We start from the raw sequence: 26,418 nt of genomic DNA, 5'->3' as shown, positions 1-26,418 counted from the left end.
TGATACTTGCAAATGCCCGTCTACACGAAAAAAAAATTATTTCAAAATCCAGTAACCATGAAAATTGTAAGAATGTTGACCAATACACCTCTGTATCTTTTTTTATTTTGTTTACCCAGTTATGGTCTCAAAGGAATTCCCAGCTTCCTATTTTGTAAATTATACGTACATAAGCACATGAATATGGGAAACAGTCCCCTAGTGTATTGTATTTGACCTGAAATGGGTGAACAAAATATACAAGCTTTACCCAATTTTCAAGCTTTTCAGGTTAAGGTATCACTTCAGACTCCCCATTTTATTGCAAATACATATTTATTACCATACTCCTTTTGGTCATTGCTTCTTCCTGACAAACTAAGAAATTTTCCTTTATCATCGCGCCCTTTCTAAAAACGTATTTTGTTAAGGAGAACCCTCGCGGTTAAGCTCACTCTCCACTCTTCAAGCTCTTTCTGAAAACCTACTTCATACTGAAAGCTGTAGATCTATTTCAGGTTTAGACTAGGTAACTATAGCATAATAAACTAAAATAGAATAAAACTGGCCGTTCATGCTAAAAGTCATAAATTTTATTTTTGTTGCCCTCTAGTTGGGCTTCTCTTCCCTCGCATCAGAGATGCAGTACTGTAAACACTCAATTGCAAACGAAACCTTTCAAGAAAGATTGTTTTGATGAACATACTCCAGCTTCAATCGCAGGCAGCTCTCTTACCCAAACACCCTCAGAATGACAAAAAGGTGTCCACAACTGGGGTAAGCCGCTCGCGATGCGCTATGAGGAACCAGTCATTATTCATGGCCTGGGGGCTGAAGGATTTTTCTCCGGGGGGGTTTGAATAGTTTTTGAGGGGGAATGGAGAGGGATTAGTTGTAGCACAATATAACAGAGCATAAAGGGTGGACTATAGAAAATTGACTGCCATTTAACCTCCAATGAGGGAGGGGAAGGGGTCACAAGAATATGACAGAGCCTTATGGGGGGGGGGGGGGGAAATCAGGTCAATTTCATTGTGACACATACAGAATCCTCAACCTCCCCAAAGGTGATAAATAAAGACTGGTCCCTCACTGAAAATAGCTGAAATTGTCTTGGTTTTGACATTAATTTTGACTGCATTGAGAGGTTGTTACACTTCCATGTTGATTCAGGGTTGCCACTCATTAGAACCCAAAAAATTCCCTGACTTTTCCCTGACTTTTCACTGACCTGAAAACAATTTTCACTGACCACCACGCTTTTATAAAAATGGCCGAAGGAAAACACTAGTTCCCAAGCTTCTTCCGATTTCTCTTCCTTATTTGGAAGAAGGCATCCACAATGAAAACCACTGACCAAAAACCTTGCATTTGAACACATAACTCGCACCACTCGATCGACTGCAGCTTAATTTTCGGAATGAAAATGTTTTCATAATCTTCACAAAACCTTGCGCCAACCTGAAAACAAAATTCCCTGACTTTTCACTGACTTTGACAAGAACTGAGATTTTCCCTGACTTTTTGCAAAATTCCCTGACTTTTCCCTGACCTTGAAAAATTTTTGTTTTTCCCTGACTTTTCCCTGACCGTGGCAACCCTGTGATTATACTGTAGAAACTTGGGCAGCACTTTTATAATTGTCAGGCAAAGAATAAAGGTAACTAGAATTTTGAGTCCATCATTTTGTTACTTCATGCATTGCTTGAGCTAAGTACCCCACATTTCCGGATGTCACACCAGCGATCGAAATACGTCCATCCTTGGTCAAATAGATTGAAAATTCTTTTGTGAGTCTTTCAACCTGAAGAAGACACAATTTACAGATTTTATCAGTTGAGGCCATGGGTCAAAATTGCATCACACATTGCCATCCAAAGACATCAAAAACTGAAATGTTTTGATGTGGGAATTTTGTTTCTTTTCTTGTTTTGTTTTGTTTTTTTTAATTATTGTATGCTTACAGACCTGATCAGGTTTAAGCCCTGTGAAGCAAAACATTCCAATCTGATCTGTTATGTGAGACCAGTTGTGAGATGAACCTGGAAAGGAAACAGCACAAAAGAGAGATATTTTAACATTATATTTTATCACTTGTGGTTATAATCATCATTTAATGCTGTAATTGCATTTTTTTTTCATATTAACAGGGAAATTATTTAAGATAAAGAACCATTGGTAAATGCTATAACCCCCTGACTCTCAAGATCTGATTTGTTGATTCTCCCCTCTAGCTGCTACACAGTTCCTTGTAAAACATTTGTGAGAATTTGGTGTTAGATCAAGGTAACAACTTATGATTTTCATGACCTTTTTGCTGAGCAATGTATGGATAAGGAGTAATTACATGTTCAACACTTCAGAAAGTTGAAGGGTTAAGTAATGAACAGATGATTAAGAGAATAGCACATTTTCCACTTAACTATGTTCAATTACTAATTAAAATGAGTCAATACTCAATTTACCATTAATTGCTTCCAGAAAAGATTCTCTATTGAAGGGAGAAGGGGGGGGAAGGGGGGGTTGGGTGATTTGGTGGGTTGATGGGTATAATCTACATCCGACCAGCTGTTTTACAGTAGAGTTTCATACCTTCTTTCTTCAAGTTATCTACAAGTTGTTGTCTCATGGAAATTATTCTGTCGGCCATTCCTTTGACTTCCACCTCCCATTGTGGTCTCAGTTCAGGGTCACTGAGGACAGTACCTGCTATGCGGGCCCCATGGATTGGAGGGTTGGAGTAAAGGGGGCGGATAAGGATCTTGATCTGTGACAGGACTCGCTCTGCCTCTTCTTTCGATTCACAAGTGGCTGTGATCATTCCTACTCTCTCACCTTGAGGAGGGCAACAAGGAAAAGGAAAAACATAAAACTTAGTACATTACAGCCATTCACAATTGAGTGTCAAAAGAAATCCAGGACTGCATTGGTATCACTCTACTATGCTCTGGTAATTGGTGTAGAAAACTTATGCCACTTTTTCAACCAGTCAGGTTCAGAAATCAGACAATGAAAGACCTCTTTCCATTTTCTCAACACATTTCAACAACTCATTTTCCATACTTTTTCCAAGATGGGGAAATTACTAGACAAATTTCCATCCTTTTTTTTTCAAGAATTGAGGTTTTTGTTTCAACTCTTGTCCATTACTTATTTATGGTACGTTATAGAAATAGTATTGTAAAAAGTGAAGTGACAGAAAATGTTGCATTGTTTTTTTCCTTCAAGACAACAGGTAAAAATAGATTTTGGCCTTGCTTTGCAAATACAAAAAATTTCATGAAACAGCAGGTGAAGCCTCTTCTTTATACTGGTCTATTTTTTATCATCAAAAGACAAGGTGAGGGAAAAGCAAAGGGGACTTATAAAAGCCTACCATAGAGACCCATGTTCTTGGCAAATGACTGAGCTACCAGTATTTTGTGTCCTTCCTTCATAAAGTATCTCAGGGCCCATGCATCCTTGTCAGTGTCTCCACTGGCAAAACCTTGGTATGCCATGTCAAAATAAGGAAATAGTTTGCCTTTCTGGAGAAGAGATAAAAAAAAACATTACTAGATAACATCAAGAAGAAATCTTACTTACCTAACCTTTAAATTTTAAAACTTTATACATATCTGCCTTTTCATGTCAAATTAGCTGGAAAAGTAAATACCTTTATGACATCTGATAACTCTTTCCATTCCTCTTCCTGAAAAAAGTGAGACAGAATTAACCCCTATCCTTCTCAAAATCTACAGTTTAGTTACCTGGAAGAGCCATTTTTGCCATTCCTAAGTTATTCAGATGGGAATTCTATAGTAGAATATCTTGCCTAATTTGGAAAATGATGAATGCATCTGCCACTGAAACACTCCAGTGCTTCATTTTGTTGGATTTTTTACTGCAGTGACCTTACTTTTGCAAGTCATGGTCCTTCTCTACACTTTGGAGCAATTGAACCCTGCAAAATTCTCATGCTGCAAAGCAGTATATGAACCCTTTTGTTGAGCTATCATAGTTCAGAAATGATAAATCAAGACTGCCTACTTAAAAATGATTGTGACTAAATAAGACTAGACACCATTCCAAGCGTATCACAGCCCTGGAGGTTTGAAAAAATTAGGTTTTTTTAATTACCTTTGGATCCACTCCTGTTGGATTATGAGCACATGCATGTAACATGACCACTGAATTTTCTGGAATTTTCTATAAAACAGAAATTAGTGATTAAAACACTAACCACGGGAGAACTGAACCACAAGTAAAACTTTTGTAAATTAATGTCAATCATTCTTAAACTCACTGCAATATCCTCTATACAGCCTTTGAAGTCAAAACCACAAGTTTGTGGATCATAGTACCGATATTGTTTTACTCCCAGTCCTGAATGTCTGCAAATCAGAGCAACAAAAATGTTGGTGTTAGTGACAGTGTGCCATGAAACAAATACATACAAATATAATATAAATTCTGTCCAATATCATGAATCAATTGGTAAGATTTCATTGGCATGAAAGGTTTTTCATGTAACTTGGTATCATTATTTTATGTTCATACTTAAATAAAAGTACTTGCTGCTATCATATTTGATGAATAATGAAAAAAAGCTTATGAAGACAAATTTAATGTATATGAAGTATGTCCAAGAAAAATTTTGTAGCAACTATCACTGACAATAAAAACATGAACAAGCATTACAATTTTTGTAGCACATCCACTTAACTGATCAAAGGCCACAAGACTGACACCAGTAAACAGCACACTGAAATTACATTTTCCAAGAGTGCTTGTATCACTTCTTAACTTTTACAAACATAATTTTCTTTCTTAAAATTTGATATCACAATATGTTTCTCTTAACAGTGAAAAATTAATATAAATAATTTGGATTTGATCAACAATTGCATTTTGGCTGTGTCCAAAGTTTCTTGTACATACTTCAAGATTGGAGTGTGGTTTCCCCAAGATGGTGTAGGCAACCAGACATCCTTACTTCCAGGGAAAAAGCTTTTCTAAAAATGAAACATATCCACAATGGATCAAACTGAAGTAATTCTGAAATTAATCAAATTCTTATGTATATAAGCACATACAAACGGGCAAGTCGTATGCATTTTGAATACCAACTTTACAACATTAATTTTGCAAGTCAAACAAAAGAAGTTGAATTCACTAACCAGAAATGCTGTTCCAATCCTAAGAGCTCCAGTACCTGAGATTGCCTGTGCAGATGCATTCTAGTGAAACAAAACAAAACATGGATTAAAAAACAAATGAAAAAAAAATAAAAAACATTGACAACACTAAGGACGTCATAATTATCACTGTGACTGTAAATGTAATATTCCTAGAAATACCAACTAAAAAGACTGTTAAAATATAACAAAATCTATTCCAGCATGCAATACATACCAAACTATTTTTTATAACTTCACTATCTTCTCCAAAGGCTAGTTTGGCAGCAGCTCCAGTGAATTCTGGTAAACCATGGATGGGACCATACTCTTTGTCTTGCTTTTTAGCTATCAGTAGTTCTTCAGCCTGTTTGAAGAACCAAATCTTGCATTAAGTACAGTATTTTAAACAACAATCAAAACAATTTTCATACGACTGGTTTACAACTCTGTTTTTTTTTTCTGTAAAATTACATATAATTCACCTTCAAGAGTAAAAAGATTGATACTTGCCTTTCTCACTGAAGGCAGAACATAAGGTTTTCCTGAATCATCTCTATAAGCTCCAACCCCAAGATTGATTTTCTTGGGGTTTGTATCTTTTTTGAAAGCTTCTGTTATTCCAAGAATGGCATCTGGGGGACCAAGCTCTACCTGTGACCACCATGAGCTGAAAACAGATAAAATACTTCCTTTAATGTCTTTCATATATATTCCTGCTCTTTTTCTCTCCTTTTGTTTCTAAAGCATCTTGCAAATGTTGTCAAGCATGCCAGGATGTAACCCTCCCAAATCTTCCAAAACTAGATGTTACGGTTGAAAACTTTTATGTTAAATGCACAACTGCCGCACATTACAGACATGAAAGGAAAAAAGACTCTATGAATGAAGTTTGGCAACTTAAGGAGAGGCAAATAAGGCAGCAATAGGGAAAGGGGGGGGGGGAAGGGGGAGGTAATTAGCCCAAACTTGACCTTATAATAGGGGGGGGGGAGGGGTGCAAGTCACCTCTGAGGCAGCCACAATCATCCTCATTCCACACTGGTAGATTAGAAATTAGCCCTTTTGAGAGACAAAGAGTTCTATGACATTGCGACTGACAAACTACATACAACTTTGAGATAGAGAATTCTCTTAGAAATGGACCCCCCCCCCTCCCCCTTCCACAGTCAACCAGGAATTAATTATGCGGCTAAACTGCAGAATACCCGGCCACTTTGGTTCGCCTCACATAGACGCTATTCTTATTCAATGACATGTAAATGAGTGGCCGGGTATTCTGCAGTTGCTCCAATTATGCAATAACGATCATTTCAGGCATTTAGAATCAACTTCGAAACCAAAATATTAAAATTCATTGCAAAATTCTTGGAAATACAAATATTCAGCTGGCAGAACAAAACCTACTACTAAACGATTGTGGTTTCCTGATGTACATGGAAACGCGAAGGCCGAGGTGCACATGATCATCCCGAGTGCAACAGACTGTGGATGCCAGCCTCAAACTATGCTAAAATGGCGCATCAAATGAACAAGACAATGGTCATCAGGCACACCTTGATCTTGATGATGCCAGGAAGCAGATCTTTGCAGGGTTACATTTCAAAGAAAATTGGCCAACAACCCGTGGAAAAGCCATAACTCAAGAACAATTGATTTTGTTTTGTGTCCTTGGAACCCCTTGCGCAGAACCACCTGCGCACGGCCCAAGACGAGGAACTTGTACTAGCAGTGCACTCTGGGATATCGTTATCTGCTCAGAAGAAGACGCCTTGATTTTTTCGTTCGTCTGAGACCTTGGCCAGGTAATAATCATCTCGGAACTGAATCTTAGAGCGTTTAAATCGTTTAATCGCTTTCTAATGATGGAAGATTTGGGGAAGTGAGTGAAACTAGTGTTTGTATAGTCGTGGAATTGAGAAAATACAAAGTTGTTTTTGAAATTTGTAGCGTGCAGGCGCTCTGCGCTATCACTTTGCTATGAGTTAAACTGCGCTTCGATTTAGTTGCCGTTGTTCATCTGGATTTGAGGTATGATTGCTAACTACCAAAAATGTGCGTTTGTCTCTCAGGGAATCAGAAGATCAGGCTGTTGTGAATGAGATGCGAGAAATAAATTCTCTAAAATGGTTGACAAAGAAGGTTTTCGAACAGACTTCTCGAAAACTGAAGAAAAAGCCATCTCAAACGCGTTTGCACCTGGATTTGGAACAGGTTGTGTCTTCTTTGAAACGTCAATCTGCTAAAGATACCGTAAGTAGTCAGATAATTGTGTTTCCATTTATTTCACTGTCTCGAAAGAACATATTTCATGATTAGGAATATAAACGTATTACCACAAATGTCGTTATACGTTTGTACTACTAAATATGATTGTTACGAGCTTTTATCAAATAAAAAATGCAACTCAGTTCTCTCTGTTAGCAGTTAAAAGGAATGTAGGGGAAAAGGGCCTGCATAATTAAGGTCTCTGACTATTTCCCTGAAATGCAAACTCCCTCACAGTAAAGGTAATTCTTAAAATTTCATCATGATGATATGTGATCGGCCAAAGGCTACATTACACGTGTTGTGTAAACTGCCTTTTGTTGCAAGAAATCAAGCTAGATTTAAAGTACTTTTACCTGAAGTTGATTTTGACTAATGGTACACAACATTTCATTTCATTCTGTGCCTTATCATTTCTGTTGAATATTCTTTAACCACTTTAAATTTTGTATGTTTATTGAAGGTCTTGAGGCAGGATTCTTCAGCAGGTACACCCAAAATGTGAGTTCTATGCATGCGTTCCCCCATAAAATTAATGAACTGTAGGCTGTTGGATCTGCACTGCACATAAGATTGCTTAGAATTACATGTAAAATTGTATGGCAGTATTGCACGAGGATGATATTCTTACCTTTGGTCAAGAAGGATTCTTAAAGGATGTGAGATTTTTTACAAAATAGAAAGCTTCCTTGTAGGTTACTTCACTTTCAATCAGTATGTTTTAATGATATTAATGATAGTAATTATTGCTATTGTTAAATTACTATGTTTTGCAGCAAAATGACACGTAAGAGAACTCCAACCAAATTGACAAATAATGAAGTTAAAGGATTTTACAACTTCGTCTTAAACAAGAGAGATGGAAGAAGAAAACTGAAACCAAAACTGAAAAACCAAGATGGAGGAATGGATGGTGCAACAGATCAGAGCTCAGAAGCTTCTAGTACAACAGCAGCTAGCTCGGCAGAGTGTGCATCAACAGATCTCCCTGTTGCTGGATTAACAGCTGGTCCTCAGTTGCCAGCACCTGTAATGATAACTGTTGATGCCCAAGGCAATCCAATTCAGTTACCTTTGATGACACCACAGCTTCTGCCATTAACCGGTGGCACACAGCCTGCTCTTGTGTTTTTCTTGGGGCCATCTGGCATGGTTCCTTCAGGAGATTCTCCACTTGTTTCTAATGCTAGTTCTAATGCACCACTTGGAAATGCAGTGTACTTCACTCAGCCAGTTACTCTGAATGTCATTCCTCAAGATGCATCCTTAAATGGAGGAGTTATAGAGAAAGCTTTGGAACTTGCACAGTTTCAATCAAATCCTGAACAAAGTGATCCTCAGCTGCCATCACAGAACATAACAACAGAGTTGATTATCTCAGAGGGAAATAGCTCTATTCCCTCCAATATAACTAGTTCCAATTTGCAAGGATCATTTCCCATTGATCACTCATTTGGCTCTATGCCAAATATTTCTCAGAATGTAGTCATAACACAGTCAGTTGCTGCTGGAGAAAGTGTACCCATTGAGAATGTATCAGAGTCTGTTACTGTGAAAACTTCACAGATCATGCAAAATCAGGGTTTGTTTGATTTGCAGCCTATTTTGGATGAAACACGAGCACAATTGGCAGATTCAGCAGATACCAGTACAGAGACTGTACCAGAAAACTTTGCAGATGATGTACCTAAACTTGTTTTTAGGAAAAAAGTCTTACAAATTCGTGAAGTAATGACTCAGACAGGTGGTGAATCAGAGGTGTACATTGTCAGTGAAAGAAAACTGGATTGTGAGGAAGATACACCTGTTGATGGGCCACTAGAAAATGAAAATACAGACAGTAACTCAAAGAAACCAGGTTTGTTTTGTTATTGTACCTAGTAATATGGGAACTAATTTTTTTTTTGTTTCTTTGTTTAGGCAACAGAACAACTAAAACATATCAAATAATAGATGGGAACCCCACCTGTTCATGTACTCTGCACTCTATACCCTCTATCAAAGCCAAGATCATAGATCTGATATGAATTTTTGGAATTTTAATATGTATATCTGGTCATTGACCGAAGGCTGAATTTCCTCTTTTCTCAGCAAGAGTAAAGCAATTTGGGTGTGACAAATGTGAGAAGAAATTTTACACAAACAATCTCCTAAGACGCCACCAAACCAGTCACCAAGAGGCAAGACCTTTTAGCTGTGAGGTAACATACTGAAATTGAGTTTTTGGTGTGAATAATAATTTATTTTTTCACAGTTGGCAAATGCAACATGGGAAGTCCAGTTGTATTTACACTGTACACCTGTTTCTTTGTTATGCTTATTAAATTAAGACTACCTGGTACATATGCCAATACTAAGATTGCAGATACTAATTATCTTGTTTAAGCAGACATTTTTACTTGATACTCTCAGAAAACGTAAAATTAGTGTTTATTTCTAAATGAAAATTGTGAAATAAAAATTGTGTTATGGCTTAAGCATTGTAATTGAACAAAATAAAAATTTCATGATCAAATGATGTTTTGCAAGGTACGGTTGAGAAATTACACAAACCCTTAAAAAGCAGTTACAGCCATTTCTGTGCTCACCAGCTATGATATTTTTCTGTGAAAACCTCAGTGTTGGTCCTTGAGTGTGAAGAATAAGATTTCAGCACAACTACCGTAATTTCCGGTCGATTACCCGCGGGCAATCTGTTGATTTTGCATTAAATCCGCGCCACTGCGGGTAATAGGGAGGTGCGGGTTATGTGACAATTTTAAATTCTTCTGGAAGTTGAATTGAAAAAATTTCTCACCTACCTGCGTTTCCACCTCTCAAATGAATTTTATTGTATCAAAAGTGCCACAAAGCGGCACGAAAACATGATGCCAACTCGAGTTTATTTCATGCATAATTAGTTGCGTGACAAACAAATTTTTATCGGCACGCGTGAAAACAAAACCTTGATGGTGACAAAAATAATCCAAGGATATCCGGCGCATCAGTAACAAATTTCCAGTTTTCACTAGCTTGAGCTAAAGAGAATTTTCCCGTTTTAAGGGACTTGTTAGGCCCAGTAGAACAGGAGATATCGATTTTTTTGAGAAATTGCCGACAGTAATTTTAAAAATTTAAAGCAGGAATTGCAAGTGGCACTGACGATGATGCATCTCAGACATCCGACATCAGTGACGATGAACAAATAACATCTACCGCAATTCTGGATCCTGTACTCGATGCGCAGTTAATGGACTTATTTAATAGTGACACTGAGGATGAAGATTTTAATGGATTTTGAACTGAACTTACTTTATCATTCAAGTTTTTAACACTCGCCCTGTATAATTTTACTGTTCAATTTTCACTGTATAATTTTATCAATAAAGTATAAGCTAATATTGACACAGAATTGTGCACATGTCTGAATCGAAAGACTGAAATGTATCGCCTTAATGTCACGTTTTTGCCACCGAAAAAGTTGAATAACAACGTGCGGGTTATCCACCGGTGCGGGTAATCCGTTGACTTTTTTTTTCGACGTATCGGCCGGTGCAGGTAATCGGCCGTGCGGGTAATCGACCGGAAATTACGGTAATTTCTGTTTCTTTCAGGAATGTCAGAAAGGATTTAGAACTTCTAATGAGCTCACTATCCACAAGGCCATTCATGTGGAAGTCAAGCAATACAAATGCGAATTCTGTGGAAAAGAGTTCAGGACTAAAGGATGTATCAAGTCACACATCAAGTATCACATTGGTGAGAATCAGATTTTTGTTTGTTATTAACCCTTTGATTCTCCTGTCAAGCTGCTACAGTACATCCACTGTATTTCCTTGTAAATTAGTTTTGAGAATTTGGTGTTAGAATAAGTTAATAACTCTTTCTTGATAAGATTGAGCACTTTCATTGGTTGTTTGCCAGTTAAGATATGGATATTATAGGGAGAAGTGACATATTAGTCACTTGGAGTGAAGGGATTAATAGTTTTTTTTTTTGTTTTTTGGATAACTATTTGCGAAAGTATGATTGTTGATGGAAAGTAGTTCTTACCAATTGTAACTGCTGGATTTGACTGATAATACATATGAAAAGAAAAATATTTCTTTCAACTTCATCATCGCAACACTGAAAAGCCATTTTCACCAAATAGTCTTCACAAATGCTAGGTTGTTGCACATATCAACAGTGAAGTTTTGAAACAAACAAAGTCAAGCAATGATAGCATATAAAGTTTGCATCAATCACATACAACAATGTTGGAACTTGAAACTTGGGTATTAATTTGTCAGCATTAGTGGTCTATCAACTTAAAGTGACTTAGATGGTCGTTTAACCCTTAAACCTTTAATAGTGACTGGTTTTTAATTCTCCTTACAGTATAATGCTTGAATCAAATGGAAAGGTCATGAGATTTAAGGGAGTGATCATTAATTTTGGAATTAAACAAATTTCCTTGTGACTACCAGAAATTTAAAGAGAACATTGTGAAGAATAGGAATAGTAATTTTAGAGTTTGTAGGATTGATGTGCCTTTTGTTTCCAGGTGTAAATCCAGAGAATATAGTAAGGTATCATTGCGAAGAATAAAATCTTGGTTCACTTATCTTTTAGAACATTTGTATTCACTGATCATCTAATTTTGATCCTGTATTGTTTTTTAAGGAGACAAAAGGCACAAGTGCACAGATTGTGGCAGAGCATTTGTCAAAAGTGCAGATCTCAAACGACATATGGCAGGACACAGAAATGAGAAGAAGTTTGTGTGTGAAGATTGTGGTTCAGCCTTTACACGTCGAGATAACTTGAAAGCACATAGACTCCTGCATACCAGGGAGTCTGTGGTTACATGTGACTTGTGTTCCAAGGAGTTCATCAATGCAGTTTACTTGAAGAGACATATGCACATACACAAGCAGGCTAAGAAGAAACCCTATGAGTAAGTCAGGTCTCCATGTATGCAGTTGTAGGTAACATCTAAGAATTGAGATTTTATGTGAGGTACTACAACAACACAATGCAAGCACAGCCACCCATAGAATTGCTGGAACAAGTAATTCAAACTTTGAATGTTTCAGCTGCTTGAGATAATCTATAGATGTAGGCCTTTGTACTTCATGGTCTTTATATAAGACTTGGTCTTTTTTTTTTATAAGTGCACAGTTTTTCTAAGTTATTTCCCAAGATACAGTGTAACACACAAATGACACGTTTGCATTGAAAATTCAATTGGACACATGTTAAACAACTTCCCTCTGATGGGAAATGTTGATGTTTGAAATGATCTCATAGTTGTAAAACAAGTATCTCACTAGTTGTAATGCTAGGATAATCTGAAACCATAGAAGAACTTAAATCTGTTCATTAAGTTGTTCTGTAGTTCCAACATATGAGTTAACAAATAAAGAAGTAAGACAATTTTGAAATGATTAAGTTGTCAAAACTGTGGAATTGTTTGGAAAATTTTGTAGCTTTAAAATTTTCCACTTCCTCTGCTTTACTTATGCAGGTGTCAGTGGTGCCCAAAGACATATGAACAGCTGGAGGGATTGAGACGACACATTCGCCAACATGTTGGGGATGAAAAATTTGTTTGTAAAGATTGTGGAAAAAAGTTTATAACCAGCATCCAACTCAAACGACATCTTTGGCTATCACATGATCAAGACAGTCCTTACAGAAGATCTATTTTGTAGAGACCTAGGATATGAACCTTGTGAAATGATACTTAGTGATTTTTTGAATTTACATGTACCACCTGCACATAAAGATACACCATTGAACAAAAAGAACAATTACTTTGATAATAGTGATAAATTGCTGTTTTGCACCAAATTTAAAACCCTTTGCAGAGGTTATCATAAAGTGTTACAAGTTTGTTTTCCTTACTCAGTACATAGTACTAAAAATGGACCACCAATATTTAATCCTTTGGAGGGTGCCATTACCTCAGTACATTTACATCCTATGGCATAACGCTTTCTTAGACAGGCAAGAGTAGTTCACCAATTACTAGTTTCTGAAAGATTTTGATACTAAACAAACAATATACTCAATAGTACAGTATTTCTATTTAGATTAAAATTAAATGGGAATGAATTCAAACAAGTTCAGTACTGTAAGTAACACTTCAAAGAATAAAACTTGCATAATGCTTTCTTTCTTGTTTTCTTTATTATTACATTTCCTCTAACTCACATCTCATGGAGCCACATATTGGTCTGTGCCACTTTTTCCAGTCCTTCTCATGCTATCTTGTAGCGCCATAATACAAGGAATTTTTTTTTATGTGTGTTTCATATGGTCATGATATAAATGTAGGTAATTTAGTGTTAACAACTGGGTTGAAAACGTAAATTAGCCACCGTAAAGGGTAAAAAAGCTGACGTTTTGAGCATTAGCCCTTTGTCAGAGCGATATAAAATGATATAAATGATATAAATGTATACACTTACTGACTGAATAGTAAGGATACAAATATGAAAAATTTTCCCATTCCCATTTCTTTCTTGAAAATTTGTCGTTCTCTTTTTCCACGTAAGACTTAAAGCTTCGCTGAAACAAAACACTTCACTGGCCACATGTCACCATTATCAAGTGCAAAATTTTACAACACATGAAAAAGTTGAAGCAAAATGAACAGTTGCACTGATGTAATTTCAAAAGTTATATCTTTATTTACAGCATATCGTTCTTAGCCTCTCATTCCTTGCATTTAAATAGTTACATTAAAACCTAAGCATCTCATTCTAAATAGCAACTTTTTGCTCAGCCTAGTAAGGCTGGAGTGATCAAAGGCCAAATATTTTCCTCTCCAACCTGCAGTGACTCAGTCAATAAGCATATCATTATTGTAAGACAGCTGTTCTTCCTCTTCCTTCTTCTTCGTTTCATTTTTTTACATGAGGCAGTATGCAGGGTTGTGCACCTTTCACACGGCCCTAATCACAGTATCACATACGAACCCCTCTATGGAGATTTTTCATTGTGTTCTTCATTAATAAAGCTTATAAATGGGAGAATTACTCCCTGTTGAACTGAAAAGTTTGTGCCACCAACACCTGCCTGAGGAGAGTAATTTTGTGGCTGATGGTAAGGTCTGTCCTTGAGCAACTCGTGTCAGGAGGAAGAGCAATTTCACCCCAGAGCAGTTTTTTTTCTTGTGAAGGAGAGATGCAAATCAGAAACAAAGCAAAACTTGCCAGTTTCTTAAGTGTTAACATATGCCACATATGACTTTCAGAGTTCCATCATAACATGTAAAACAAGACACATCAGGCTGAGAAAACCTGGGAGATTGCTACTCCAAAAATGGGCAGAAAAATAGTGTGGCAGAAAGGTTGAAATTTCTCCACCAACTTCATTACACCTCTTTCAAAACTTCTTTAATAATCTTTATCTGTGATTCCATACCATGTACAATTTTGAATCTCATGAATGACTCAGACTTCTTCAGATATTTTGCTAGAGTCTTTTATAAAGCCATCTGCCTGCTTGGCCTCTTGAATAAGCTGCTCCACTGTTCTTTCATATTCAGCTTTTCTATCTTTGATAAAAGACATTTGGGGAAAGCGAGGTCGAGTGGAATAGGCAGGAAGAAGCTTCCTAAGGGTGAAAAGTAAAGTAATACTCACTCATAAATCTAGCAGGTCCACCTTTTTGGCAAAGTCCATAGCACAAGTAAAAAAATTTAATTTAATTTACATTCAGAGCTGCTATGAGGCAGAAAAAGTGCTTAAAACATTCTAGCTACCTGATGTGGTCCCTGTTTTCATTTAACAACATCTGAACACTCTGTTCACTGCCTTGTAATTCATCTGCAACTCTCCAGAATACAGAGGCACTTCTAAGGTTTGGAGTCATTTTAACCTGGGTGAAAAAGTTCAAAATTAATTTCAATAAAATACATATTTATCAAATTATACCTGCCTTATGTAAAAATTAACATAAACCACAAAACAAAACAAAAAAGCAGGGAAATTGTGGAAGAGAGAAAGACAGCAAGCACAACAAATCAGAAAAATTTCACCTGTCTTTGACCCTGAAAAACCACACCCAGTTTAGTGGCATTTCCACTCCTGGAGCTAAATAAAGAATCCAGCACATATTACTTAAAACTGACTTGTGCTCATAATTGGGACAGAACAGGAATTTTACTAACAGTACCCGTGTAATCTCCACATGGAAATTTCCCAGGACAGGACGCAGAGCAGGTTCCATCTCTGGACCATTCAGCACATCCTGAATGACTCCAAGCAAAATGTCAGACACTGCACGCTGTCTGACAGTGTCTGGGATGTTTGGTGCATCATCTCCCTTTAAGGGGTCCAACTCAAAGACATCAATCTGTTTCCATGACGGTGACAGCTGGGTTTAATAAAGAATCAAAGTGAACAATGATCATAAATTTATATTTGCACTGGTAAATTATCATTAGACCATAGCCAAAGTGGCATAAAACATTTATAGATTGTTTAGTTCTTTGCTATGGAAAATGAAGGGGATGCTTATAAAAACCACTTTGGTTCTGCTCAGACATAACAATATCTTTATGGAACTAAAATGGCAGCCAGGCATACTATTTTCATTTCAACATTATAGAATCATTACCTTCCTTCCTTGGCCTGAATTTTTCCTACCAATAAAAGACAAAATGATCAAATAGAGATGTCATACAAAGGAAGGTTTGTTTTTATTTTATTTGTGTGGGAGGTGGGGGGGGGGGGGGTTTCCTCACACCCCACCTAGGTCTTCAGGTTTGTCCAGCCCACTTTCAACTTTCACTCATCCCCTAAGGAAACAGGTAATTTAGTGAAAGTGGAAATGTGATCATCGCAGTAAATTTTCCAATTTAAGCAATTGGAAAGAAGAAGCCTGAAAAAAAATCAGGGCTTCAACGGGATTCGAACCCGTGACCTCCGCGATACCGGTGCGATGCTCTACCAACTGAGCTATGAAGCCACACATTGGGAGCGAGGTCAATTTATTGAGTTCATATCTTCCCGTGCAGTGAAATGATGTGGAGTTTATATGAAATAATTCATATTTGTACTGCGGTTGTAGATGAAAGTGGAAATGTGATCATCGCAGTAAATTTTCCAATTTAAGCAATTGGAAAGAAGAAGCCTGAAAAAAATCAGGGCTTCAACGGGGTTCGAACCCGTGACCTCCGCGATACCGGTGCGATGCTCTACCAACTGAGCTATGAAACCACACATTGGGAGCGAGGTCAATTTATTGAGTTCATATCTTCCCGTACAGTGAAATGATGTGGAGTTTATATGAAATAATTCATATTTGTAATGCGGTTGTAGATGAAAGTGGAAATGTGATCATCGCAGTAAATTTTCCAATTTAAGCAATTGGAAAGAAGAAGCCTGAAAAAAATCAGGGCTTCAACGGGATTCGAACCCGTGACCTCCGCGATACCGGTGCGATGCCCTGATTTTTTTCAGGCTTCTTCTTTCCAATTGCTTAAATTGGAAAATTTACTGCGATGATCACATTTCCACTTTCATCTACAACCGCAGTACAAATATGAATTATTTCATATAAACTCCACAGGTAATTTAGTGTTAACAACTGGGTTGAAAACGTAAATTAGCCACCGTAAAGGGTAAAAAAGCTAGAGGAAACAGTTTAAGTATTCAGTGGCCTTCCATATATCATAAAATATTCAAATGTTCCCTTCAGTTTCTTGTTCAAAAAGAAAAAAGTATAATACATTTAACAGGCTTCAGCTGACTTACTTTGTGTTTCTCTTCTTTGATCCAATCGCAAATTTGTCTTTATACTTTGGTGTGGAGAGAGCGGAAAATATCCTTTGAGGAATAAAATGATTCTCGAAGTTCTCCAGAAAGATTCTAGGGTAGGTGAATATCGCAAAATGAACCAATAGTCTAGATCTCCAAAGACACCTCATCCCTTCTCATTTTTGATACAACCTTTTTCAAACTTCTTCATGAAATGAGTAACCGCGCTCTTCTGCCTTGCGACCAGGCATCAGGTTCAAAATGGTGGACGAAGACAAGGATTTTCCCAAGCCAAAAAGAGCTAAGAAAGAGCTACGTAAATATCCTAAAATGCCAATATGGATATGCGAAAATCACGATGAAGTCCTCTACTATATTCATAGAGCTATTGCATCAAAGCATATCGCATACGAAGGAGTTACTGTCCTTCATTTTGACTCTCACCCTGATCTCACAGTTCCCGTGAAGATGAAGGGCCGCACCGTGTTTGAGCAAGAAAAACTCTACGAAGAGATTAGTATTGCGGACTGGATTCTTCCTGCCGTCTTTGCAGGACATATAAATAAGGTTATCTGGGTCAAACCACCGTGGTCAGATCAAATCAAAGAAGGTGTATTTCACTTGAAGGTTGGCCAACACAAGGAAACTGGCTTTATTAGGTAAGATACGTCTTCGACTTTGCATGTCCAAAATGGGTTAAAGACATTTAAATATTCGACACTTGAGCACTTTACGAGTGACCAAAATCCATGTTGACGAGACCCACGTCCGTGAAACGGCAAAACGTATTCTGAACTACCCTATTATCCGCTTGTCACACCAGTAATGAGTTTTGACAGCTTGGAAATTCAGTTTACTTGTTGAGACGTATGAGCATCCACAGACTGAGGATTACTAAATCATAACCAAAACTTGAATAAAACCCTCAATGATTGATCCACTGGTCAAGAAAGCAATTTTCCAAGCCACAATTCTTCTATTGCTATTTTGAGCCAAAAAACTCCCATCACTTTTCAATTACGTTTACCACAAAATATTTCTAACCCATCCTAAAGATGTTTACTGTAACCTGCATTGAAAGAGTTAGGTAGGTTGAGTCTGCATTCAAGCCAGGTGACCCTTCCAGCTAGAGCTAATCCCAGTTTATGCAGCTCTAATGGGCCACAAATAATGCCACTTCCCCTTGGATGCACTACTAGTCTGTCACAGACTACCTGCCAGTATTTCATCAGACTTCCTTGACAGTTTCCAGTACCTCTTTATACTTCTGGGTGGAGAGAAGCATTGTGAGTGGAAAGTGCCTTGCCAAAGAGCAGTGCCTTGCGACCCTTCTAAATCTCAAACCCAGACCTCTCCCCCCAGAGTCTAATGCACTAAATGTTAGGCCACCACATCTCTGCATTGCCCTGAAAGAACCCTGGTTTTGTTTGACTATTATTGCTGGTTCCTAGGAAGTTCAAACTAGACTACAGTTACAACAGTTTAACATAATGGTCTTTGTAAATCAGACTGCCCTGCATGTAGTCAGCAGTTGTATTTATTCAGTAATGTGCATAGCCTTTTTTTCTGATTTTTCAGGGTGACATGCCCAGAGACATATTTTGTGGAAGAGCTACTTTATGCAGATGAAGCATCACTAGAAAACTGCAAAGATTTGGAACTTATTGTATTTACTCTTGAACCTGGTTCAAAAGAAATCAAGGAACACACTGCTGCCCTGGAGAAAGAAAACAAAGTCTCTAAGGCATTAGATGTGGAGAATAATGAAAATAAAGTTGCCAAAGTGAGGGATCATAAACAGAGCAAAGATGCATTTGAATCATTACTTCCATCAGGCAAATCAACTGCTCTTGAAAATAACTTTATACTTGATATAGACATGGACTTTTTTTCAACCCAAAACCCTTTCAAGCTGCTTTACACAGACGTAAGTAATAACTCACAGGGTTCTGTTATTATCTTTTCACAAGGTGACTTACACAGCAGTTGTGTTCCATTTTAGGAAGAGTTCCTGTGGCTCAGAGATATTTATAGATTTGAAGAACCTCTCTCATCAAGTAGAGAGGTAAGAAATTTAAAAGATGGTACTATTGTTTTGATGATTAATTTAACTACAGTCAGTTAAAGGGCAGTGACATCAGCCACTGATTATTCAGTGGTTAGTGTGAACTGATGTCAAAAACAGTAATGTGGTAATTTTTAAAGAGTTATAGAAAAAAATCAATAATTGAAGTCTAATAAATAATTCAGTGAATAAACACCCTCATAGTTTTCAGTCATTGTTAATTTGAATTTTTGAGACATAATATGATCAAATTTGTGGCAAATTCTCTGGAGGTCCTTGCAGATTAGCTAGGCCCTTGATTTATTATGAAAAGTTTGGGAAAAACTGTACAGTTTATCTTCTGCTGTTAATAGTATATTGTGTTGATTTTCCTGGTTTCAACTTTTATTTTTTAAGTGCGCACCAATTATTCAGCAGTATTGCTGTGGTAACCAAAGTTTGTTTAGTAATTGAACTTTTTATAAATCCTCAGGATTTAGAGAGCTGTGTAACATTACGGAAAGCTCAAGTGGAAAGAATTGAGGCAACTTATTCATATCTGCAACATCAATCTTCTCCTGGCAGTGAGGAGAACTTATGTATTGAAACATCACCTGAATGTTGTCTGAACCAAGATTTGGTTAAGCTAATAGAAATGATCAAAAGTCACAAAAGAGAGGAGCCCGATTATGAAATGGTATTGTTGCTTTCTATGTATAAAATAAATGTTTTGTTGATAATAGTATGGTTAGAGTCCCAGGGCAGTGAGTGGGCAAGGGTAAGTCCAAACAGCTGCAGAAAAATTTTAGTCATGAAGAACAGCAAATAAAGATATCGTTGTTTCATTGTTTACAGAGAAATAAAGGAAAAGGTTCATAATGCCAACATATTCATATCTCCTGATCAACATGATTTGCCCTGCTTTTCCCTGTTAGTTCAACATTGCAACAATATTCTGCTTAAACTTGTTTATTTGCAAAAGGACGTCTGAGTGAGAAACTAGATTCATGTTACTGTTGTGCACCTGTTCAGTAAAAGAGCATAAAATGTGAGGCACAGGTGATTATGTCACTCACATTCTCTCTCTACATTTTGTTTTCTCTTTGGTTTACCACTGAACAGAAACTAAGCAATATGAGAACATTTATTTTGTGTCCTCACTGAAGTTTTTGAAAAATAATAATTATTATAAGCTAATTTTTAAGAAATACCTATTAACCTATTTGACCTTTTTAGCTGCACTTTTCTGGGATGTCAGCAGATATTCCTCATCATGTGAGTTCTTCAGAAATGATTGACAGTCTGATGCAATCTATGGCAGCCATGTTGAAATGTTTTCCAAAGCCAACCTTCATCACTATGGCTAGGTACAGATGCTGTTTTATCCTACCTTTGTTGTTTTCTCTCCCATATCATGGTAAACCTAACAAAAATTAACCTTTTTTCCAGGGCCACTGTTCTACTCTCTCCTCCCCCGCCCACTCAGAAATTTGGTAGCAATACTTCTACTCCATTCATGTTGCTCTCTGTTTCTCCTGACCAGTGGATGTCTTGCTAAGCATATTGAAGGGAACAAAAGGTTACAAGTGAGAAATGGGATATCAAAAAAATAAAAACCTCCTCTGCCTTTTCCAACTTTAATTGCTCACCCTCCCTTAAAGAAATCATCTGGTAAGACTGTAATGGAGCTAAGTGTAAATTCTAGGCAAGAATAATCTTAGCAGATATGATAGGTCGATCTCGTCTCAGACTTATAGACTTGTACTTTTCATTGGCTCGGTTCTCAGATGGTCTTAGGAGAGAAGATAGAGAACGAAAAGGCAGCCTTATACCCCAATAGTATCAGAATTACTTTAACACTGCCATTTCATGTTTTTCTTATTCTCTGGAAAGGCTTCAGAAATCTTTATTAACTGTTTTTTATCTATAAATTTACAGTTAACAAGGTTTACTCAGTCACTTTGATTTGACTTTAGGTCGTCATATGATGAATATACCCCTTCAGATCAAATAGAGCATATTCAGTCATCTCTTCTGAGTGTTATGTCAAGTCTTTATGGTGAAGACATAGCAGCAAACAAGTGCTATCAGTAAACAAACGATGTGGATATTTAGTTTGAATTGAACTGGATCTTCTGCTTGGACATTGGATATGTTTGTAGGATCTCACGCATGATTTCAAATGAAATAAATCTCTCAATGAACCATGTTTCGTCTGCGTTGAGTTTCTTGAGTTTTCAGCGACTGAACATGTCTGTAATCGGTCTAGTGTGTAACAGCGCGGAAACTTACATGTTTCTTACTAACCTCGTTTTCTTTGTCGGTACTGTAAGTTTCGGACAGAGGTTTCAGTTTCTCTGGGATTTATGACCCAAGCGCGAAGCGCGCGGTCTACAAATGCGAGCGGAAAAAAACGAGGTTCCTTATATTATCGAGGTTCCTTATATTATTATACGACCCGTACCGGTTCCGCTTTCGCAATCCCATAGAAAACCAAAGTGGAAGATGACTTAAGTATCGCCGGACGTGTTGGCGTGAGCCGGTACGGAAAAAGCCGTCCGGCGCTAGTGCGCTTGTACGGCTTTGTTGCAAAAAAAGAAAAGACACAAAAAAAATATATCTATATCTTCTTCGCTATTGTTGCAAAATTTGAGTGACAGCAGTAACCAGAAATGAGAAAATAAGTCACGTTTTTCGATGAATTGTGAATCTCTTGTTCTGACTCAAAAAAATTAGAGGGAAAATTTTAACATAGAACATCTTTTCCGCCCGCGCCTGTCTATCACGTCCTATTTGGGTTAAAACAAAATTTTCAAAGTCTTGAAAATTAATTCAGTGGGCTTATGATAAAATGCTTATTGATTGAGTGGGGGGGCCTGACGGGAAAATATTTGGCCCGAGGTCAAGTCAGGGCGGGAGAGCCTTCCACTCAGTCAATGAGTACATAGAGAAAACGAGGTTAGCAAGATATTTATTGTATCTTTAGGTTCAAATAGAGGGGGAATTTTCAATTCAAACAACTTTTTGAATTTAGATGTCAATGAAATATGGCCCACACAATTGACCGACTTTTATAGGTTCCCATAGTGTGGGAAAATGTGCAAAAGGCAAATTGGGTTTGGTTTAGATAGCAAAAGCGCCGGTAAATACGTCAAAGGTAAAGTCTGATTTGTTTAGGTTACAATATCATTGGAACATTTGAAATTCATGAATTACTGTTGCAGCTGAAATTCACGATAGTTTGTCTAATGGTCGTGGGTCCTGGGTACAAGTGGTTGACCACCGCTGAGGTGTGAGAGCAAGTCATAGGTGATCAGTGAACAATCATGATCAACATTAAATTTATTATTAAAGATAATAAGTGAAGAAATTTTTACAAAAGGAAGAAGTTATGAATCGTGAAAATTGGATGCAATTATTTTATGAAGTAAAAACGGACTTTGGAAAAAAAGAACAAAAAAATTTGAATATTATTTTTCCAAGAAAAAAAATACTGGTTGTTTCGAAGTAACGTGACTTGAAAATAAAGTATCCATCCTCCACTGTACGTCCTCTATGGAGGATAGGTGAAAATAACATCTTGTCTTCCACAGTTTTAAATAAGAACTCGAAATAAACTCTAAGCAACCTAAGAGATCCATCCGTTATGTTTCGGAAAGTTATCATGACAAGCTCGAAAGCGCCGTCCTTCCATCAATTCATTTCCCTTGTTCCGAGTGTTCCGAGTCAGACGTTTGATTGTAAATTGTTCTATTCTTGTAAGTTGTGCAGCTCAAATGCTAACCGAATTTCCGAACTACTTTCTTTTGAGCAAGGCACGTTCTTGTGCATAGTTGCAACGAATTTTGATTGTGGTGCGGTACATAAAGAAGTGTCTGAGCAAATGGGCAAAATTGAGTTATGGGACGCCATTTTGCTGAGACGAAGTCTATTTTATCTCTATATTTTACAATATTTTGGGTTCTTCTCAGGCAAGCGACTAAAGCTGGCGCAAGGAAAGCAAGAGGGGTGAGGCACCCGTGCGTCCTTCTCGTGTTCGCCTCGCTTTTACCGCGCGCGCCCGAAAAACGCGAATTAAAAGAAAGAACACAACAAAAACCCCTGCTTTAAACTACATTTGGAATTTACCTTATGACAATTGCAAAAAACGTTATACGCTTCACAAAGACATTCTTTTAGTTTCAGGTATCAATTCTTGGTTTGCATGACAAGATAATCGTTAATAGATTTATGTTTAATGATACAAATAAAACAGCAGACAGATTGTTTATCAAGACCGCAATCTAAGCCTTCATATTTGTTCTTTTGTAACAATCAAAGCAAGACGCTTTCGAGCTTCCCTGGGTCAACGGAGTGCGGAACTGAAAAATCCTTTCTTAATTGCGTAGCTCAGAAAAACAATGCGATTGCCGTTTTTCACCTACACATGGACACTAAGAAAGAAAGACAGAATTCAGATCCGTTTTTAGGGCGTTAGATGAAAGAGGGCATGGGTATAAACTGAATACGAATTCCGATTTTGATCTAAGTGATAAAAATTGGAATAAAAAATGAAAATCGGGTGTTACAAATCTATATAGAGAAAAAATCAAAGATGTTAGAAAGTGCAAAAGAAATTGCGAAAAAGAAATCTGAATTTAATTTTCCTACTCTGTGCAAAATCAATTGCCATAGAGTTAGAAGGATCTATTAATCTTCGTCTGACAAGGCCTGATTAACAAACATAATTTGACCCTGAGGGAGATACAAATTCATCATCGGTTCATTTATTCAGTCGGTTTCAAACCTAACATTAACGAGTTTGAAATAAAATGAAATTGATGCGACTATTCGACTGTGAAAGAGTTATTTCTCGAACGCCAAGTCGTTTTATTCATTTAATATTTCATTATGTTGTATTTTTATTGTCATTTTCAAGGAGCCTAAGGGCTTTTCATAAATCAGTCCTAAGAAAATCTCCCCAACCGCTGATTAAACTCGAGTTATCACTGATTTTTGTCTCAATATTTATTTTGGAAATCCAAATTTTGCTTTCTTTCGACATCGAAAAAGAAAAAGCGCTCGATGTAATTGGTCCATTTCTCGACAATATTATTATGCATAATGCTCGTATATCGTTAGTTACCGGAAGATTTCCTGACAGTGAAAAAAGCAATCACAAAAGACCTCTCAAAATACAAACAAGGATAAATGTTTCGATAAATTGTCGCTCGGCTCAAATATTCGTACTGCTTACTTCTGAATTGTCGAATATTCACCGCGTCGTGGTCGTTTCATGTGTTAACGTGAAAAAACGTGAAAAAGCGTGAAAATTAAAAACGTGAATGTGATAGCACCTTGGCTTAAAGGAAAACTGTTGTCCGTGGGATAATTTACATCAGTTTTGTGAACATATCAGCGTAAGAATCGATGAGATAAGTTTGTTACGGAACAGCCGCGACAGAACACGTCTTACAAAGGAACAGTGAATGACAACTGATGTTTTTTTCTTAATAAGTTTGGCTGTGAGGAGCATTTGATATCTTGCTGAAACAAGAGGCATCGTGCCTTAATCTTCCCATAAATTTTTTCTAAGAATTGCTTTGTTTGCTGGCTAAGGGAAAAGCGAGAACTGACAAGCAAACCGAGACAAGTACCAGTTTTCTGATGGGAGGAAACTAGCGGTTTCCCAGACGTAAGCGTGAATAAACCTTTGAATAACAGGTTTTCGCCAACAGAAAGCCAAGTGGAACAAGATATTGAGACGAAAGGTTGAATAATGTTTGGAGATTGTTTTCCTTGTCTGTAAGTACTAGAAAATTTTATGTTTGCTGATAAAATAAAAACATCCGCTTTCAGGGCGCTGATAGCGCCGGTAGTAGCGCATCGGAAAACATGATCGCTTCATTCTATCATTTGATAAAGAGGAAAAAACTTACTTTAAGATTGAATTCAAAAGGCCTTAAATAATACTTGTTTAGATAACAAATTACAATTCGATTTCAAGAACTTGGATGAATTAATGTATCGACACAATTGGGAATATGTTAATTTAGCGAATTAGTGTACCGTATCCCCTCATTTTTCTGAATCAAAGACGATACTAACAGATTTGCTCGGCTTTCTCTGTTCTCATGTCGCCGTATTTTTTCATTGCTTTTATCCTTAAAGAATAACTTGTAAATTAAAGCAGGTTTTTATTTATTTGAAGGAAACTGTGGGAAAATTATGCGCAAAATTTGGGTAATTTTAATCTGATGGTCGAAATTAAGTCTGAAAAGTCAATGCGAGTGATGAAAGGCGGATGATAAGTATCAGGGTTTGTGTGCTAAATATTTTGAACAAATTCTTTATTGATCCATTTTTTCGATTTCATTTTTAGCATAAAAAACGATTGCGACTGAAACTGCTTTCAAAATAAGGCTAATGGCCTTTCTAATGATCACAAGGGTCCATCGCCTCCTTATGTTATTATTTAATATTGGATCACATTCGCTAATAATGCTCTCTCATTTCAAAGATAGTTGAAAATCTATGCTATTGGAAAAAGTACAATTGATAGAGGGGTCAAACTGTATAGGAAACAAATCAAACGGTTGTTCAGTGTTGTTCGCAACAAAAACAGAATCGCAACAATTTTGTAGTTTGTACCCAACTGACTTTAGGTTCAAAATTCATACAATACGTCCCTACAAAAGAAAGAATGAAAATCAGAATGTAACAAGAATTTTATACCAAAATACTTCCGAAAGCAAATAGTTTTTAGCGATGTGGGATAACATAAGTCTTGTATTAGCGCTTTTCGATTTTGAAATTAAAACCGAAATAATCTGGGATTGCTTTGTTGTTGTTTTTGTACACTGTAATTGGTCCAGAAAACTCGCGCCGCTTTCTCAATTATTCAGGTGCAAAACTAAACCTGACCGCGACTTAGTCGCCGTCCGTGTTTTCCCGCGCTTCAGGCAGTTTGTTTGTTTTCACTTTCAGCTCTCATTAGCTCCTAGAGACTTTTACTTGGGGTAGAAGAGCACAGAAAACGTCATCACGATGAAATGTGCTGCATATTTAATTATTCACCTTCGATTAACCTTGAAACGTAAAAATGTGTAATTTGGAGTTGTGCCCACATTTACTAGTTGTGTTATTTAGGTTATAAAAACTGGAATGTGTAAATATAAGCTGACTCACATCTATGTTAACTAGGTGGTATAGAAATGTGGAAATGTGGAAATATCTGGAAATATAACTATGAGTCTTCAGT

At 37.0% G+C, this 26,418-nt stretch overlaps 5 protein-coding genes across 8 annotated transcripts in view; 3 read left to right on the top strand and 2 right to left on the bottom strand.

The window, feature by feature from the left end:
* Nucleotides 1-982: 982 nt before the first annotated feature.
* LOC113668032 (aspartate aminotransferase, mitochondrial) lies at nucleotides 983-6,850 on the bottom strand. The gene is made up of 13 exons (XM_089201559.1): nucleotides 6,692-6,850; nucleotides 5,649-5,805; nucleotides 5,374-5,502; nucleotides 5,139-5,198; nucleotides 4,900-4,973; nucleotides 4,265-4,352; nucleotides 4,099-4,167; nucleotides 3,635-3,670; nucleotides 3,356-3,506; nucleotides 2,572-2,814; nucleotides 1,948-2,021; nucleotides 1,588-1,783; nucleotides 983-1,149 (listed from the first exon to the last, which is right to left on the bottom strand). The coding sequence occupies exons 1-12, from the start codon at nucleotides 6,772-6,774 to the stop codon at nucleotides 1,661-1,663; spliced, it is 1,287 nt and encodes a 428-aa protein (XP_089057685.1). The 5' UTR covers nucleotides 6,775-6,850; the 3' UTR covers nucleotides 983-1,149; nucleotides 1,588-1,660.
* LOC113668027 (uncharacterized) lies at nucleotides 6,820-13,538 on the top strand. 3 transcript variants are annotated; one of them, XM_089201557.1, is made up of 8 exons: nucleotides 6,820-6,940; nucleotides 7,208-7,388; nucleotides 7,867-7,904; nucleotides 8,180-9,261; nucleotides 9,495-9,604; nucleotides 10,997-11,141; nucleotides 12,048-12,321; nucleotides 12,892-13,538. In XM_089201557.1, the coding sequence occupies exons 2-8, from the start codon at nucleotides 7,239-7,241 to the stop codon at nucleotides 13,076-13,078; spliced, it is 1,986 nt and encodes a 661-aa protein (XP_089057683.1). In that variant the 5' UTR covers nucleotides 6,820-6,940; nucleotides 7,208-7,238; the 3' UTR covers nucleotides 13,079-13,538. The 3 variants fall into 3 exon arrangements, with proteins under 3 accessions (XP_089057683.1, XP_027039714.2, XP_089057684.1); XM_027183913.2 differs by having other exon boundaries at nucleotides 6,871-7,017; XM_089201558.1 differs by having other exon boundaries at nucleotides 6,876-7,032.
* LOC113668043 (uncharacterized) lies at nucleotides 13,538-17,354 on the bottom strand. Its single transcript, XM_089201564.1, has 5 exons — nucleotides 17,132-17,354; nucleotides 15,993-16,017; nucleotides 15,549-15,749; nucleotides 15,136-15,251; nucleotides 13,538-14,987 (listed from the first exon to the last, which is right to left on the bottom strand). The coding sequence occupies exons 1-5, from the start codon at nucleotides 17,302-17,304 to the stop codon at nucleotides 14,825-14,827; spliced, it is 678 nt and encodes a 225-aa protein (XP_089057690.1). The 5' UTR covers nucleotides 17,305-17,354; the 3' UTR covers nucleotides 13,538-14,824.
* A 41-nt stretch (nucleotides 17,355-17,395) lies between these two features.
* LOC113668024 (UPF0489 protein C5orf22 homolog) lies at nucleotides 17,396-21,387 on the top strand. Of its 2 annotated transcripts, XR_016185214.1 has the most exons (7): nucleotides 17,396-17,793; nucleotides 18,713-19,061; nucleotides 19,137-19,199; nucleotides 19,672-19,875; nucleotides 20,415-20,545; nucleotides 20,628-20,849; nucleotides 21,155-21,387. XR_016185214.1 is itself a non-coding variant. In XM_027183909.2 (6 exons), the coding sequence occupies exons 1-6, from the start codon at nucleotides 17,396-17,398 to the stop codon at nucleotides 21,270-21,272; spliced, it is 1,263 nt and encodes a 420-aa protein (XP_027039710.2). In that variant the 3' UTR covers nucleotides 21,273-21,387. The 2 variants fall into 2 exon arrangements, 1 of the variants encoding a protein (XP_027039710.2); XM_027183909.2 differs by lacking the exon at nucleotides 20,628-20,849.
* A 2,973-nt stretch (nucleotides 21,388-24,360) lies between these two features.
* Nucleotides 24,361-26,418, top strand: part of LOC113668044 (protein FAN) — a 28,009-nt gene continuing 25,951 nt past the window's right edge. Inside the window, exon 1 of the mRNA XM_089201554.1 lies at nucleotides 24,361-24,962. Coding sequence (XP_089057680.1) covers nucleotides 24,937-24,962 — 26 coding nt within the window. The 5' untranslated portion in view covers nucleotides 24,361-24,936. The remainder of the gene's footprint in view (nucleotides 24,963-26,418) is intronic.

This window comes from Pocillopora damicornis, chromosome 3, assembly GCF_964200805.1.
Source record: "Pocillopora damicornis chromosome 3, jaPocDami1.2, whole genome shotgun sequence".
Lineage (NCBI taxonomy): Eukaryota > Metazoa > Cnidaria > Anthozoa > Scleractinia > Pocilloporidae > Pocillopora > Pocillopora damicornis.
This window is presented reverse-complemented; position numbering and strand designations above follow the sequence as displayed.

Coding starts and splice junctions, on each gene's coding strand:
- LOC113668027 (XM_027183913.2), top strand. CDS start 6,998: ATGATGGAAGATTTGGGGAA. Junction 7,018..7,207: donor ATGATGGAAGATTTGGGGAA/GTGAGTGAAACT, acceptor TTTGTCTCTCAG/GGAATCAGAAGATCAGGCTG. Junction 12,322..12,891: donor GCTAAGAAGAAACCCTATGA/GTAAGTCAGGTC, acceptor TTACTTATGCAG/GTGTCAGTGGTGCCCAAAGA.
- LOC113668024 (XM_027183909.2), top strand. CDS start 17,396: ATGGTGGACGAAGACAAGGATTTTCCCAAGCCAAAAAGAGCTAAGAAA. Junction 17,794..18,712: donor AAGGAAACTGGCTTTATTAG/GTAAGATACGTC, acceptor CTGATTTTTCAG/GGTGACATGCCCAGAGACAT. Junction 19,200..19,671: donor CTCTCTCATCAAGTAGAGAG/GTAAGAAATTTA, acceptor ATAAATCCTCAG/GATTTAGAGAGCTGTGTAAC.
- LOC113668032 (XM_089201559.1), bottom strand. CDS start 6,774: ATGGCTTTTCCACGGGTTGTTGGCCAATTTTCTTTGAAATGTAACCCT. Junction 5,503..5,648: donor TTCTGCCTTCAGTGAGAAAG/GCAAGTATCAAT, acceptor TTCTTCAAACAG/GCTGAAGAACTACTGATAGC. Junction 2,022..2,571: donor AGATAACTTGAAGAAAGAAG/GTATGAAACTCT, acceptor TTTCCTTTCCAG/GTTCATCTCACAACTGGTCT.
- LOC113668043 (XM_089201564.1), bottom strand. CDS start 17,304: ATGAGGTGTCTTTGGAGATCTAGACTATTGGTTCATTTTGCGATATTC. Junction 15,252..15,548: donor TCCATGTGGAGATTACACGG/GTACTGTTAGTA, acceptor TTTTTCACCCAG/GTTAAAATGACTCCAAACCT. Junction 14,988..15,135: donor GAAAACAGGGACCACATCAG/GTAGCTAGAATG, acceptor TTTCACCCTTAG/GAAGCTTCTTCCTGCCTATT.